General features: G+C 38.6%; 1 protein-coding gene across 2 annotated transcripts in view; it reads right to left on the bottom strand.

Annotated features, from left to right (window-relative positions):
* LOC111188071 (phospholipid-transporting ATPase FetA-like) overlaps positions 1-12974 on the bottom strand; it is a 97200-nt gene that overhangs the window by 20874 nt on the left and 63352 nt on the right. For both annotated transcript variants that reach the window (XM_089913381.1, XM_089913380.1), the window contains 4 exons: positions 11374-11582; positions 9445-9488; positions 2416-2581; positions 396-584 (listed from right to left, as the gene is read on the bottom strand). In XM_089913381.1, the coding sequence (XP_089769507.1) occupies positions 396-584; positions 2416-2581; positions 9445-9488; positions 11374-11582 (608 nt within the window). The remainder of the gene's footprint in view (positions 1-395; positions 585-2415; positions 2582-9444; positions 9489-11373; positions 11583-12974) is intronic.

Genomic DNA, 12974 nt, shown 5'->3' with positions numbered 1-12974 from the left:
CTTCCTCTTCGGCCTGAGGCCCAAACTAACTGAGAGCAAGATAGTATTACTTTCTTCTATATTGTCTGCCCCCATTTCTTATTCCAAGTTCAGGCTTTATGGGTTTGTTCTCTGTTCTTATCTTGGCTTTGAGGGTTCTGACAAGCTACTACCCAGGATCACTAAATAAGGGCCCTAGCACATGGCAGTAAGCTCACATATGTGTATATGAGAAAATATAAAGGATTATGAGAGAGAAAGTGGGAATGGCTATGTATTTGTATTTGAGGCAGAGTGCCTGTGAAATGGCACGTGGGCAGGAGAAAACATTTGTGTGTAGATAGAGGAGAAAGTCAACGTGTGAATGTATATGAAAGACAAATAAGGGGAGAGGGCCAACTAGGAGGGGCACCCACCAATAACAGACATCCTCTTGCGCACACTGTTGAAGTCCAAAATAGCCAGTAGTTGGTAGATTCTGGTTTCCCCCATTTCGACTACCATGATTGTCTCAGACGTGCGGGAACGGAACACAAAGCCAAAGTTCCTGGCAGCAGTGACCAGGGCACCTTCATCTGGGGACTGAGCCTGGTAAGTCAGCTCACCTGGCAGGAGAGAAGAGAGCAGCCAGAGCCCCTAGAGATGTGCAGATGAAGTCCACCCAGAAGTGAGATTGTCTTCCAAGTGGCTTACATAAAGATGGAGCCCAGGAGGGGACATCTTTCTTCAAAATTTCCACCCAAGCCTGGCCCTAAAAGGCCAGGTTGCATAGAACAGGTCAGTTTTTTCATTCTTTCCAATATTCTAAACTCATTTCACAGACCTGAGTTAGTATTACAGAAGTACACGGAACATGTGTACAAACAAACGAAACATAGGCAGTTGCCTTCCAACTTTAGCGGGTAAAGATGGCTCGGGAGATTGTTAAAAATGAAGGTTCCTGGGCCCCACCCAAACTTACTGAATCCAGAATCACAAAATCTGGGAGGATGGCCCAGGAAATTGAATTTTAACAAATCTCCTGAGTGAGTCTCATGCATATGGTCCTACATAAAATGCTCCTGCATAGGACTGGCCGCACTTTGATGAACACTGCTATAAGGTAATGAGATTGATAGTTTAGTAAACAATTAAAAAAATATATATATATATGAATGAGTATTGTCACCTTTGAAACTCTCACCCTGGGAAGGTAAATGACTTACTCTGTTGAATCAATCTTTCAATCTGATATTACTCAAGACATTTCTGGAACTCCTCTTTTAGAATAATCCCCATAACCTGAGATATATTTTAGATTATTTCTCTTTTGAAGGTTAATTTGATATTTAAAAACAGTTATACATCTTCAGAATCTTATACTTGTGAATAAGGTAGGTGGGGGAGTATAATTTTAAGTCAGACATAAGATGTGTCTATGGGATAATAAGATTACTTTCTTGTGTGTTTCCTACCTTGTCACTCAAGGCAGTAAACATAGACAAGTCCAAATATGCTTCAAGTAATACCAACTTGTTGGAATGTCAGACCCGGAGAGGCTTGTGGAAGGGTGGGAGCTCATGGGGCCAGAAGACATGAGATTTGGGTTCTTATCCCATTTATACCTTTCTTAGCTATAGGATTTTAGTCGTCACAATGTCTTTTTTTAAAAATTGGGGTATAGTTGCTTTACAATGCTGTGTTAGTTTCTGCTGTACAGCACTTAATTTCTTTTAGCTTCAGTTTCCTTTGCTATAAAACTAGGATCACTTTTCTTGTTCTGCAGAGGGCTGTTGTGAAGATTGTGGAAGGTAATATAAATGAAAGCAAGTTGTAAAATTATAAAGTGATGTACAAATATAAGGTGTTACTCATGGTGGTATTATATTAAGACTACATTGACTTTGAAGGATGTGATTTACTTGGCTGCCTAAATTCTTGTTTGTTAAGGAAAAAAGTCTTCTTAATTTAAAAATCAGTAATTTCTGAAAAATATTTTGATAAATTCATGGATGACATAGTCATATTTGGTTACTAAAGAAATTAGGGTATATGGGGATACCTTTAAATTGTGAAGCAACAAGAGGATGACTCAACTCATCCTTCAGGAAGTCTTATCAGAGGTAGTGGGGTTGATCTTGGCAATAAATCAGATAAACTCTGTGACAGAATATTACAGAGTCTCAAGATCCGAAGCTCGCTAGATAGCACCAAGTTTGACCCCTATCCAATGAATGAATCTTCTTTAAGACAAAGACGTTGTTTTCTACTTGAATATATTCAGTGACTAGTAGCCCACTACTTATCTTGACTATCCGTTCCATTGCTGGACAGCTCTTCCTATTAGAAAGTTCTTTAGATTAAGCCATTACAAACGATATCAAACCATCCCCCCCTCCAATCAGCCTAGACTCTATGACATATTCTCAGTCCATGAGGCCTCAAGCCCCTTCTCACCTTCTACTTTCTCTTCTGGTATCACGGTATGACACAATGAGAGTGACAGGAAAAACAAGTGTACCCAGCGATCTCCCCTTTTCACTGCTTCCACCAAAGTCTTGTCATAAAATGAAAACTTAGGATCAGCCAGTCTGTTGTAGGAGAAGTCGACCTTTTCTGTTTTCTGGAACACATAAGCCAGAACAAACAGCAGCTTGACACTTTATAGAAGGTCGACCTGGGGGCAATTTCTGGAATGTGATGAGAACTCTTAGGAGGATGGGAAAAGAAAAGCAAGATAAGTGAAAGAGACCCTGTGCTGGTTTCTAAGCCTCTGTAGCTCTGACCTGGTCCATCCATTCACTTGGAGAAGATCCACCACACAGGAGACAAGCTAGCACTGCTTGGCAGACCCTTCTTGCTCTCTTTCTACTCCAGCTATCCTGAATGATTAGTGGCCATCTTCAGGCTCTATTCTTCCAAGTCCCAAATCCATGATAAATCAAACCTGAGGACATGAGAGAGTAACTGTTCCCTATTAGTAAATGGTTTCTGGAAAAAGTCTTATCTCTGGCTGTCCTCTGCCTGATTTTGGGAACTGGGAAGGGAGCTAGGTACAATGACATCACTGTGTTGCACTATCCCTATTTTACCCCACAAGGGGGCTAGAGAGGAATATTGCAAGACAGAGGCAAGGCTGTATAACAAGGAAGCTTCAGTACAGACTTCTTGTTCACAGACTTAATTTTATACCATTTTGCATACCTGATTCAGCATACCTGATTCCTTCCTGCCTCTAGTCCTCAAGGTTATTGACCCTGCCTCAATCTGTGGACCTAATATTAATATTCACTACCATTTTCCTGGCTATGAGCTTGGCTCCTTTAGATGTTGACTAACGTTCTTCATGTCAGGTAGGCTGCTGGTAGGCACCTGGGGTAAACATTCTTTTCTGGCTCAATTTGGTCCTGAGACTCTCTTATGCCCACCCTGGAGTGCGGTGTTATTAACAGATTTCTCCATCCCATATCAGAACTCTCAAGGATATTTCACCAGTTCATTGTAGTTGTGGCGCTACCTGGGCTGGGCCCCAATGTGTCAAGTACAGACACAATTGCGCTGCTTGGTGCTATGTTGGGGAAACGGAAGTTTGTAGTGGGCTATACTGGCTCTTTTCTATAACCCATCTAGAGGGAGTTTTGTCATGATAGTGAGGAAGTATGGTCAGGTCCAGAGCCAAGTCCTAGACCTGGCCAACCACAGACTTGTGAGCTCTGGGAAGTTTGTGGGTTTAGTAATTTAAGATAACTCATTATATAGCATCCTCTGAGGCTCTTCTATAACTGGGCTCTTGTACTGTACATTCTTTGAAACTTAGAAGCTGGTGAGTGATGTGAGAGAAGTTGGAGAGGTAGATATGAAGCAGATCCTGCATTACCATCTTGTATGCAATAGGGAACCGTAACAATTTTCTGCTGAAAGTCATATGATCATATAGTCCTCTGGTAGCAGCATGGAGAATATATTGGAAGTAGCAAGACGAAAAGCAAGGAGACCAGTTAGAAAGCCATTCAGTAATTCACAAGAGAAATGATAAAGTAGTGACAATAAATATTAAATTAAGGGTATGATTTGAAAATACAGAATTTGATGACATGGATATGACAAGTGAAAGAGAGAAACAGTTAAGAATAATTTTATGTATCCTAATTGGGATAGATGGTAAGACCATTCACTGAGATAGGATACCCAGCAGGAGGAGATTTTTGACAGACTGACCTGGCGATACCTGAAGGACATAAAGGTAATAATGAAAGCAGGCATATATAGTTTTGAAGCTCAGGTAAGAGATCTGAGCTAGTTTCTAATCTCCCCTTCCAGACAAGTAATGTTTGAGAACACTGGACCTGGCTGGGTACAGGACTGAGGCAGGGCTGGCTTGGAGCTGCAGTACAGCATGTTCTGAGGAGCAGTATTCATGAATTACTCTGCAATTGAAAGTTAAACACCCAGTTGAATAAGACTGAATGGCAAATCCAGGTACTAGACAAAAGGATGGAAACCGGGGGTATCAGATGAGAAGAAACGAATTCAGAATGGAGGGTAGAGGAGGCAATTGAGGATACTCTTTGAGATTCTGTGACATAGCTATAGATAGTTTTTATAGGATATCTTTAGCTTTGGTCATGGATAGGGAGGGAGCTAAAAATGTTCTTGGATATATGGATTTGGAGGTCATTAGTAAGTAGGCAGTAGTTAAAGTCAGTAAAAACACGAGACTATAAAGATGGAAAAGAGGTACAATAATAGAGCTCTGGGGGAACATCAGTACCTATGGCCAAGAAGATGAGAACAACAATCATACAGGAAGAAAACACAAGAAGAGAGTTACTTAACAGAAGCCAAGGGACAAGAGAGCTTTAATAAAAAGTGGAGTTTTAAGTGTTAAAATCTGCAGAGAAATTGGGTAAGGACTTAACAACAAGGTAGTCATTAGTGACCTTGGCTAGTTTCAGTGGACATGATAGGACAGAGTCTAATTATATAGGGTAGAATGAGGAATGAATGAAAGGTGAGGAGTTAGAAAGACTGCTGTAATTGTCTATTTCCTTATACACTTTTCCTCTAGTCTGCCAACTCTGAAGGTAGGGAACAAATTTCCTTTGTTTTCCTTGAACCTTTAACATTTATTCAGAGTCTGACATATGGTTGATACATATGGTTGAACATTTTGGACTGACTGATGGAGTCAGAGCGTAATGCAGGATGAAGGAAAAGTTCTAACTGCTTTAAAAAATGAATAAAATAAGATATAAACATTTATTAGTAGTGGTTACCTCTGGTTAATGGGCTAAGGGTTACTTTAACACATTTATTTTATTTTAACTTAATACTATATTTTTTAGAGCAGTCTTACATTCATAAAAAAAAATTGAGCAGAAAGTACAGAGAGTTCCTATATATTTCCTTTCTTCTTTCCACTCCACATTTCCCCCTATTTTCACCTTACATTAGTATGGTACATCTGTTACAACTGATGAACCAATATTGATACATTATTATTAACTGAAGTCCATAGTTTACACTAGAGTTCACTCTGCTTTGTACAATTCTGTGGTTTTTGACAAATGCATAATGTAATGAATCCACCATGACAGTATCACACAGAATAGATTCACTGCCCTAAAAATCTCCTGTGCTTCATCCTTCTCTCCACCCCTCCCCAAACCCCTGGCAACTACTACCTTTTCCAGAATATCATACAGTTAGAATCATACAGTACACAGCCTTTTCATATTGGCTTCTTTCACTTAGCAATATGCATTTAAAGTTCTTCCCTTTTCTGTGTATATGTGTGTGCGTGGCTTAATAGCTCATTTCTTTTTATTGCTGAATAATATTCCATTGTATGTATGTAGTAAGTGGTGGGTTTTTTTTGTCTTTTTAAAGAAGGGATAGATTTGAGCTGAGGGGAAAGAATCATATAATGGGATAAGTTTCAGATATTAAGAAACAGAGAATACAGGATTGACTGAGGTTCCTGAAGAAGTAGAAAGGCATGGAATCAGAATATATGAAGAGATTAGTATTGAAAGAAAAAGTTATACCTTTTGTTGAGACTGAAGGAAAGGGGGTAAAGGTGGGTTCTGATATTTGTACAGAAAAGGGTACTTAGCTGATAGTTTGGATTTTTCTCAGCAAAGTAGAAAACAATATCATGTACTGCACACTGGGGAGAAGGGAGTGGGATGTGGTAGAAGGCCCAAGAGTGGTGAATTTTGGAATAGCTAATATGGAAAATTAAGAATTAAGCTCACCATAAATAGATTAAAAAATTATCCAAGTGGCACTGGAAGCCCAGAAGACTTTGGAGTCTCTGAATTTGTAATGGCTTGTGATCCCCAAAAAGTGCTTGGCATTCTGAGATTAGAAACAGAGAATGGTAGATGGCTTGGTTAATTCAAGGTTGAGATTTGTTGGGCGATCAGAGAGGGGAAAAAAAAGGGAGAACTAGTAAGGTATTGAAGATGGTTATGATCTTGGGTACAGATGGGGGGGCAAGATAGGACAGGAAGTAAAGTCACAAGGGATTGACAGAGAAAAAGGAGAACAGAGAGTTTGTAAATCTTCCTTTGGTAAGAAAGCAGGTATACTAGGAATCAAGTATCAAGAGAACTGGAAAAATAAGGTTTGTGACCAGAGATCATGACAAAGGAGTTTAGTTTCAGAGTAGTGCACTTCTGGGTGGTGACATGATAACATAGAAATGGATGATATAGATTTTTTTGAGTCCAAAAAGTCATTTGAAAGATATATTCTTTTAGACATCTGAAAGCATCTATGTTGCTAGATCATCCGTAAATAAGCCAATACCACCCAAGATGATAGCAGGGATTGGGTAGAGAGGGGAAATATGAGCTAAGGTTTCAAGGTCCTCAGTGAATGAAGTGGAGAAGCCAGAAGATTTGTAAATGTCAACGACAAGAAGAAAGAGGAATATAGCTAGAAGTCATAAGCATCACAGGAAGAAAGATTATATGAGGGAGAAAAAGTGATAGTTTAAAAGTGACACAGGATGGGCTTCCCTGGTGGCACAGTGGTTAAGAATCTGCCTGCCAATGCAGGGGACACGGGTTCAAGCCCTGGTCCGGGAAGATCCCACATGCCGCGGAGCAACTAAGCCCGTGCACCACAACTACTGACCCTGTGCTCTAGAGCCCGTGAGCCACAACTACTGAGCCCACGTGCCACAACTACTGAAGCCCATGTGCCTAGAGCCTGTGCTCTGCAACAAGAGAAGCCACCGCAATGAGAAGCCCGCGCATTGCAACAAAGAGTAGCCCCCGCTCACCTCAATTAGAGAAAGCCCATGCGCAGCAATGAAGACCCAAGGCAGCCAAAAAAAAAAAAAAAGAAAAGTGGCACAGGATAATGAGGACAATACCTTTGGACTTTTGGTATGCGGAGTACGAGAGATGGAGGAAAAGGGATATCCTCCAGGAAAGTCATCTTTCAATCAAGGTAGAGAGAAGAAAGCATTTTTATGAAAAGATAAGGCTGTGGGTGTTTGCTTACAAGAGAACAAAGATTCCAGGGATCCAGAGGAAAATGTGTTATGGTCGATCAGTAGCAAAAGGAGGAGGAAGGGAAAGGTAACTCCAGGGTAACAATTTACTCCCTAGAAGCTATAACTTTGTTTATATTGCCAAGGTCATTAGCAAAGTCCCTGGAAGAGGATTTAAGGCAAATACTGATTTTATTCCCCATTTCCAATCTCTCTGGATGGATAAGGGTGAGGCAGTAGTTGGGAGCTGGAGTTACCTGTTTAGTACATAAGTCAAGTGGCTAAAGGTTTGGAATTGGTTCTAGTAGGAAAGCGATAGGATGAGTAGTATCCTGAATGTAATGGAAGAAGCCCTATGAAGGGATGCTTAAAATCAAACCCATAAACAAAAGCTGAGATCCAATACTGGAAAAAACAGTAAAATTGAACCAGGTAGAGACAGGAAGAATGAAAAGGAAAATATTCTTACAATTGTGTGGGTTAGGACTATTGAGTATGTCATAAATCCTGAAGCTATAAAGGAAAAAGACTGATAGAATTAATTACATAAATTAAAAACTTCTAAACAAAAAACTTTAAACAAAAGCCAAAAGACAAAAATGGAAAAAAATAATTGTAACATATGTGCCAGATGAAGGAAAAGTTGGTATTTTTACTATATAAGGAGCCCCTTGAAATAAGAAAAAAAGGACGAAGAATATGAACAGGCAATTCACAAAAGAAGTATAAATGGGCAATAAAGTGATTGGGAAGAAGAAGGAAAATAAGCACATAAAATGATTCAATCTGATTAGTAATCAAAGAAAGGTAAATTAAATGAGATATGATTTTCACAATTAAATTTCTAAAGATTGAAATATTAATACCCAGTACTGACAAGGATACAGTATGGGAAAAGAGGAATTCTCATATTTTTTGGTGGGATTATAAATTGATGCAGTCTATCCAGAGAGCAGTATGGCACTATTAAGTGCATTAAAAATCTAGCCACCCTTTGACCAACTAATTTTACTTCCTGGACTTTATTCTAAGGAAATAATTTTCAGAAGAGGAGACAAAAATGTATGTACCTGAATGCTTATCATAATGCTGTTTATAATAGCAAAAGACAACAGAATAAAAATAGGGGATTGGCTAAATCAATTAAGATACATCAATGTAATTGGCTACGACAGCCATTCAAAATGATGATGTAGACCTAAATACACTGACACGGAAGGAGGGCCACAATATAGTGTCAGGTGACTAAAAGGAGGCTGAAAGTAGCATGCATGCTACGATCCATCCATCCATCCTTCCTTCCTACATACCTACCTACCTACTAGACCTAGGTGTATATGTGTGTATATATACATATGAAAAACATCTGAAAGGATAAATATTCCCAGATTATACACTGGTTATCTAAATGGGACTGAATGATTTTAATTTTCTTCTTCACACATTTCTATATTGTTTGAATTTTTTTTTATCATGAGCACAGATAATTTTTTAAATAGAAAAAGCCAATAAAGCTGTTTTCATTTTTAATTAATTAATTTGTGTTTAAAGGAAATTTTAATAGCGCTATTCAGAAAACAAATAATATCATATGTAGAATTAGAATTTATTCTCAAGTAATGTAATGTCTTCCGAAAAAGTATCTTAAACCACTATTCATTTGCTCTCCTAGATCATTTTTATGAGCTCAAGGATTCATCCCTTTGCTGGTTTCTTCAGACATTCCTTACTTTAAAAAAATTTATATATTATTTATATATAATCACCTTCTTATAATAAGCTATTTTCATTTAAAAACACAAACCCAAATACCCTCAAATAAACAGAGTTCATTTATATAATACTTTCTGATATTATGGGGCCAATAACAGCTGTAATATTTCAGGGGCTAAGGGAATCCCAATCTGTGTTAAAGATGCTGCTGTGCGGCGCAGCCTCACTCAGGTCCCACATGCATTTCACAGGGCGCTGTAATCACTCACCTCCGAGACTTCTACCCTCTGTCCATTCTTGTCATAGACAACACCTGTTGGTAAGTAAATAGAATACACATTTGGCAAGGGTTTTAAAGAAGGGTTTACATTTTTTTATTGTGTAAAATATGTATAACATAAAATTTTTCATTTTAACCATTTTTAGTGAACAATTCAGTGGCATTAACATCATTCACAATGTTGTACAACCATCACCATTATATATTTCCTAAACTTTTTCAGCATCCTAAACAAAAACTCCTTACTCTTCCCTATTCCCAGCCCCTGGTAACCTCTAATCTGCTTTCCGTCTCTATGAATTTGCCTATTCTAGATATTTCATATAAGTAGAATGATACAATATTTCCTATTGTGTCTGGTGTATTTCACTTAGCATAATGTTTTCAAGAATCATCCATGTTGTAGCATGTGTCAGAACTTCATTATTTTTTATGTCTGAGTATTCCATTACATGGATATACCACCGTTAGTTTACCCATTCATCTGTTGATGGACACATGGGTTGTTTCTACCTTTGGTCTATGGTGAATAATGCTGCAATGAACACTGGCATACATCTATCTGTTTGAATCTCTGTTTTCTTTTTCTTTTCTTTTCTTTTTTTTGGTATATACCTTGGAATGGAATTACTGGGTCATATGGTAATTTAAAGGAGGATTTTTAAAAGCTTATTCCTTCTGATTCTATCATCCTAGACTTGCAGTTAAGCTCCTCGAATCCCCTCAGGCCACCTAGCTCTCAGTGCCCTATGAGCTCCTTTCCTCAAGCCAATGGTAAGAATAATGCTGCTTGGGGTGCAATTCTTCTCCTTAAGTGTGAGTGAGTTGAGGCTGGAGGCTAGTCATTTATGAGAGACTTCGTACCTACCTCCGGAAGCCTTTCAATCAGAAAAGTTACCCAGAGGATATGTGAAAGTAGTGCTGGAATGTTTAGGATTCTTGGCCAGTAGACAGCATAGACAGAATGGGGGTGGAAGACAGTTCTGATGCCAAGCGTAGAAACACCCATGACCCTTTTCAACCTTATCCTTACCCATACAATGAGTAAGAAAATTAAGATCCTCACCCAAATCAACCATCCAAAAATAAGCTTTCAGAGTTTATACGTGTGAAAACTTGTTTGGCAGGGGTAATAGAAAATATTAGAGTGCTCTAGCTTTTTTTAAAATTTTAACTTTAATTTTTTTATTTTTAAAATTTAACTTAAAAAATTTTTGAGGTGAAATTCGTATAACATACAAGTAACCATGTTAAAGTGTACAATTCAGGGGCATTTAGTGCATTCACAAGGTTTTGCAACTATCACATCTTCCTAGTTTCAAAGCTTTTTCATAATCCCAGAGAAACACCCCATCTGGTCTATCTTTTTAGATGTGATTGCCTTCCTTAGCTAGTTAGTGCAGTGGGCATGAATGTTCACACATATAAGGACTTAACACTATCACAAAAACAAGCTTATGCCTAAGGCAGGAAATAAATGAATAACTAACTGGGCATGGGAGACACATCAAACTCTGAATACCCTTTGATGGCTTCTTTCTAGAGTGTTTATTGGTCTGAGGGGGAATCAGGAGAATAGCAGCTTCAGAAATATGCTGGTTGCACCATCTGATTTAATGTGAGAGTAACTAACATTGCCCAGACATTGGGAATTCCTTGAGGATGGAGATTAATTCTTATACATCTTCATATTTTCAACATCCAACACAATGGATTGCATCTAAAAGGTGCTAAATAAATGCTTTTGGTTAGAACTGAATGGGCTAGGTGAGCTTTGCTTAGTGAACAGGGCAGGTTGTGAGACTAAGAAGTAAATGTGAATTTAGAGGCATATAGATTTAGAGATAGATCATTCTTGAGAACAATCTGCAAAGTAATATTTCCCTAAGACTCAGGGAAAGCAGAAAAATATGCGTACCATAGAATTTCCCATTAATAGAACACTTGTTGAAAATCATGATGTTCTGAGTCAGGGTCCCTGTTTTGTCAGAGAACACGTATTTGACCTGGCCGAGCTCCTCATTAAGGGTGGTGGTACAAGCCCGTGCTGGTGTGTTCTTTAGTTCATAAAACATCCTCCGATCCCAGTTGATATAGAAACTGTTGCCCAATCTTATTATCTCAACACTAAGGAGAAAGCAAGAAAAGAAGGGTCCTGGGTCAAAGCAGGGCAAGCAAATTCATCATCCTGGTTTCTTACTACCAGTCCGGTGGTAGAAATGAAAATCAGAATATCTTCCTTGGGAACCTACAATCTTGAAGGACCCTTCGTACTAGCCAACCCATTGTAATTCTGACTTTGACCATTATCACTCAAGGCTTTACTTGATTACCAGACATACTGATTAACTTTGCTGAGGCATACTCCCTTTACAGCCTTTCTTCCAAAATTTTTGAAATTCTGCAATAATGCAAGGCCTGCCAGAGTTAAGAGCTAATTTATAAAACGTAGCCTAGGCTTAATCAGAGAGTTATTGCTGCTGTCATGTAAACTCATTGGTGGGGAAGAGAGAGAATCTTCAGACTTGAAATAGCACCTTGTTTCAGAAGGGAAAGATCTGTGAGACTCAGAAACAGCTTACAGGAGCTGACGACCCTCTGATAAATTTCTAGGCAGATCCAGCCTGCCTGTGGGGTAGCTTTTCCCTAGAATAGCCTCCTCTTCATTTTATCCGAGTTTTCCCAATTGTGTTTGTCACATTCCACTTCTGTTCCAAATAACATGCATATAGATTCTTTATGGTTAACAAGCATCTTCATTTTAAAACAGTGGAGACTTTTAAGTGGCTTCCTTCCTATCATCATTCATATTTAGTTTGTGGTAGTTTAGACTGCTTCATTAGTAATCCCTGTCTGAGACAACTGCATTGGGCAACATGGATTTTTTGTTTGAGGTGAGGGAAGAGGTGCTCAGGCCCACATTATTGACTTTATTAGTCCTCATGTGTTGAGCCTTGACCTCTCCCTTCCTTCACCATACCAGTCACCATAGCAATCTCTCTAAACCCAGACATTTAATGATATTATTTCTTTCCTTAGAAAGATCTCTGCTGCTTTTAGGATAAAACCCAAACTCCTTGGCCTGGCATTCAAGGCTCTCCTGAATCTAATCCTAAATTACCATCCAACACCTTAGTCTAGGCTACTCACTGTTCTATGACCAGATCAAGCTTTTAAAAACCTCCAAACCTTTGTACATACTGGTCTTTCTGCTTGTAATATTCTTTTCCTATTTTCTGCTTGGTAAATTCTACTCTTTTCTCAAATATCAGTTTGATTATTACTTTTTTCTGTAAATCCTAAGCCTCTACAGGCAGAACCAACCTATTCCTTTTCTAGGTTCCCATAGCATTCACATATACATTTCTATTACATCATTCTTCATATTGTACCTTAATTATTTACTTAAGTATCTGTTTCCATGTCTATGTTGTAATTTTATCTAGAGGAAGGGTTGTCTTATTATTCATGTTTCTTTCTCTGGCACCTAATATAGTGCTTGGCACATAGTAGGTGTTC

The sequence above is a fragment of the Delphinapterus leucas genome, chromosome 6 (assembly GCF_059928025.1).
Source record: "Delphinapterus leucas isolate spDelLeu-1000000601 "Yukka" chromosome 6, BTC_Dleu_Yukka2, whole genome shotgun sequence".
NCBI classification, from domain to species: Eukaryota; Metazoa; Chordata; class Mammalia; order Artiodactyla; family Monodontidae; genus Delphinapterus; species Delphinapterus leucas.
The sequence above is the reverse complement of the archived record's forward strand: the minus strand, read 5'-3'. Positions and strand labels throughout refer to the sequence as shown.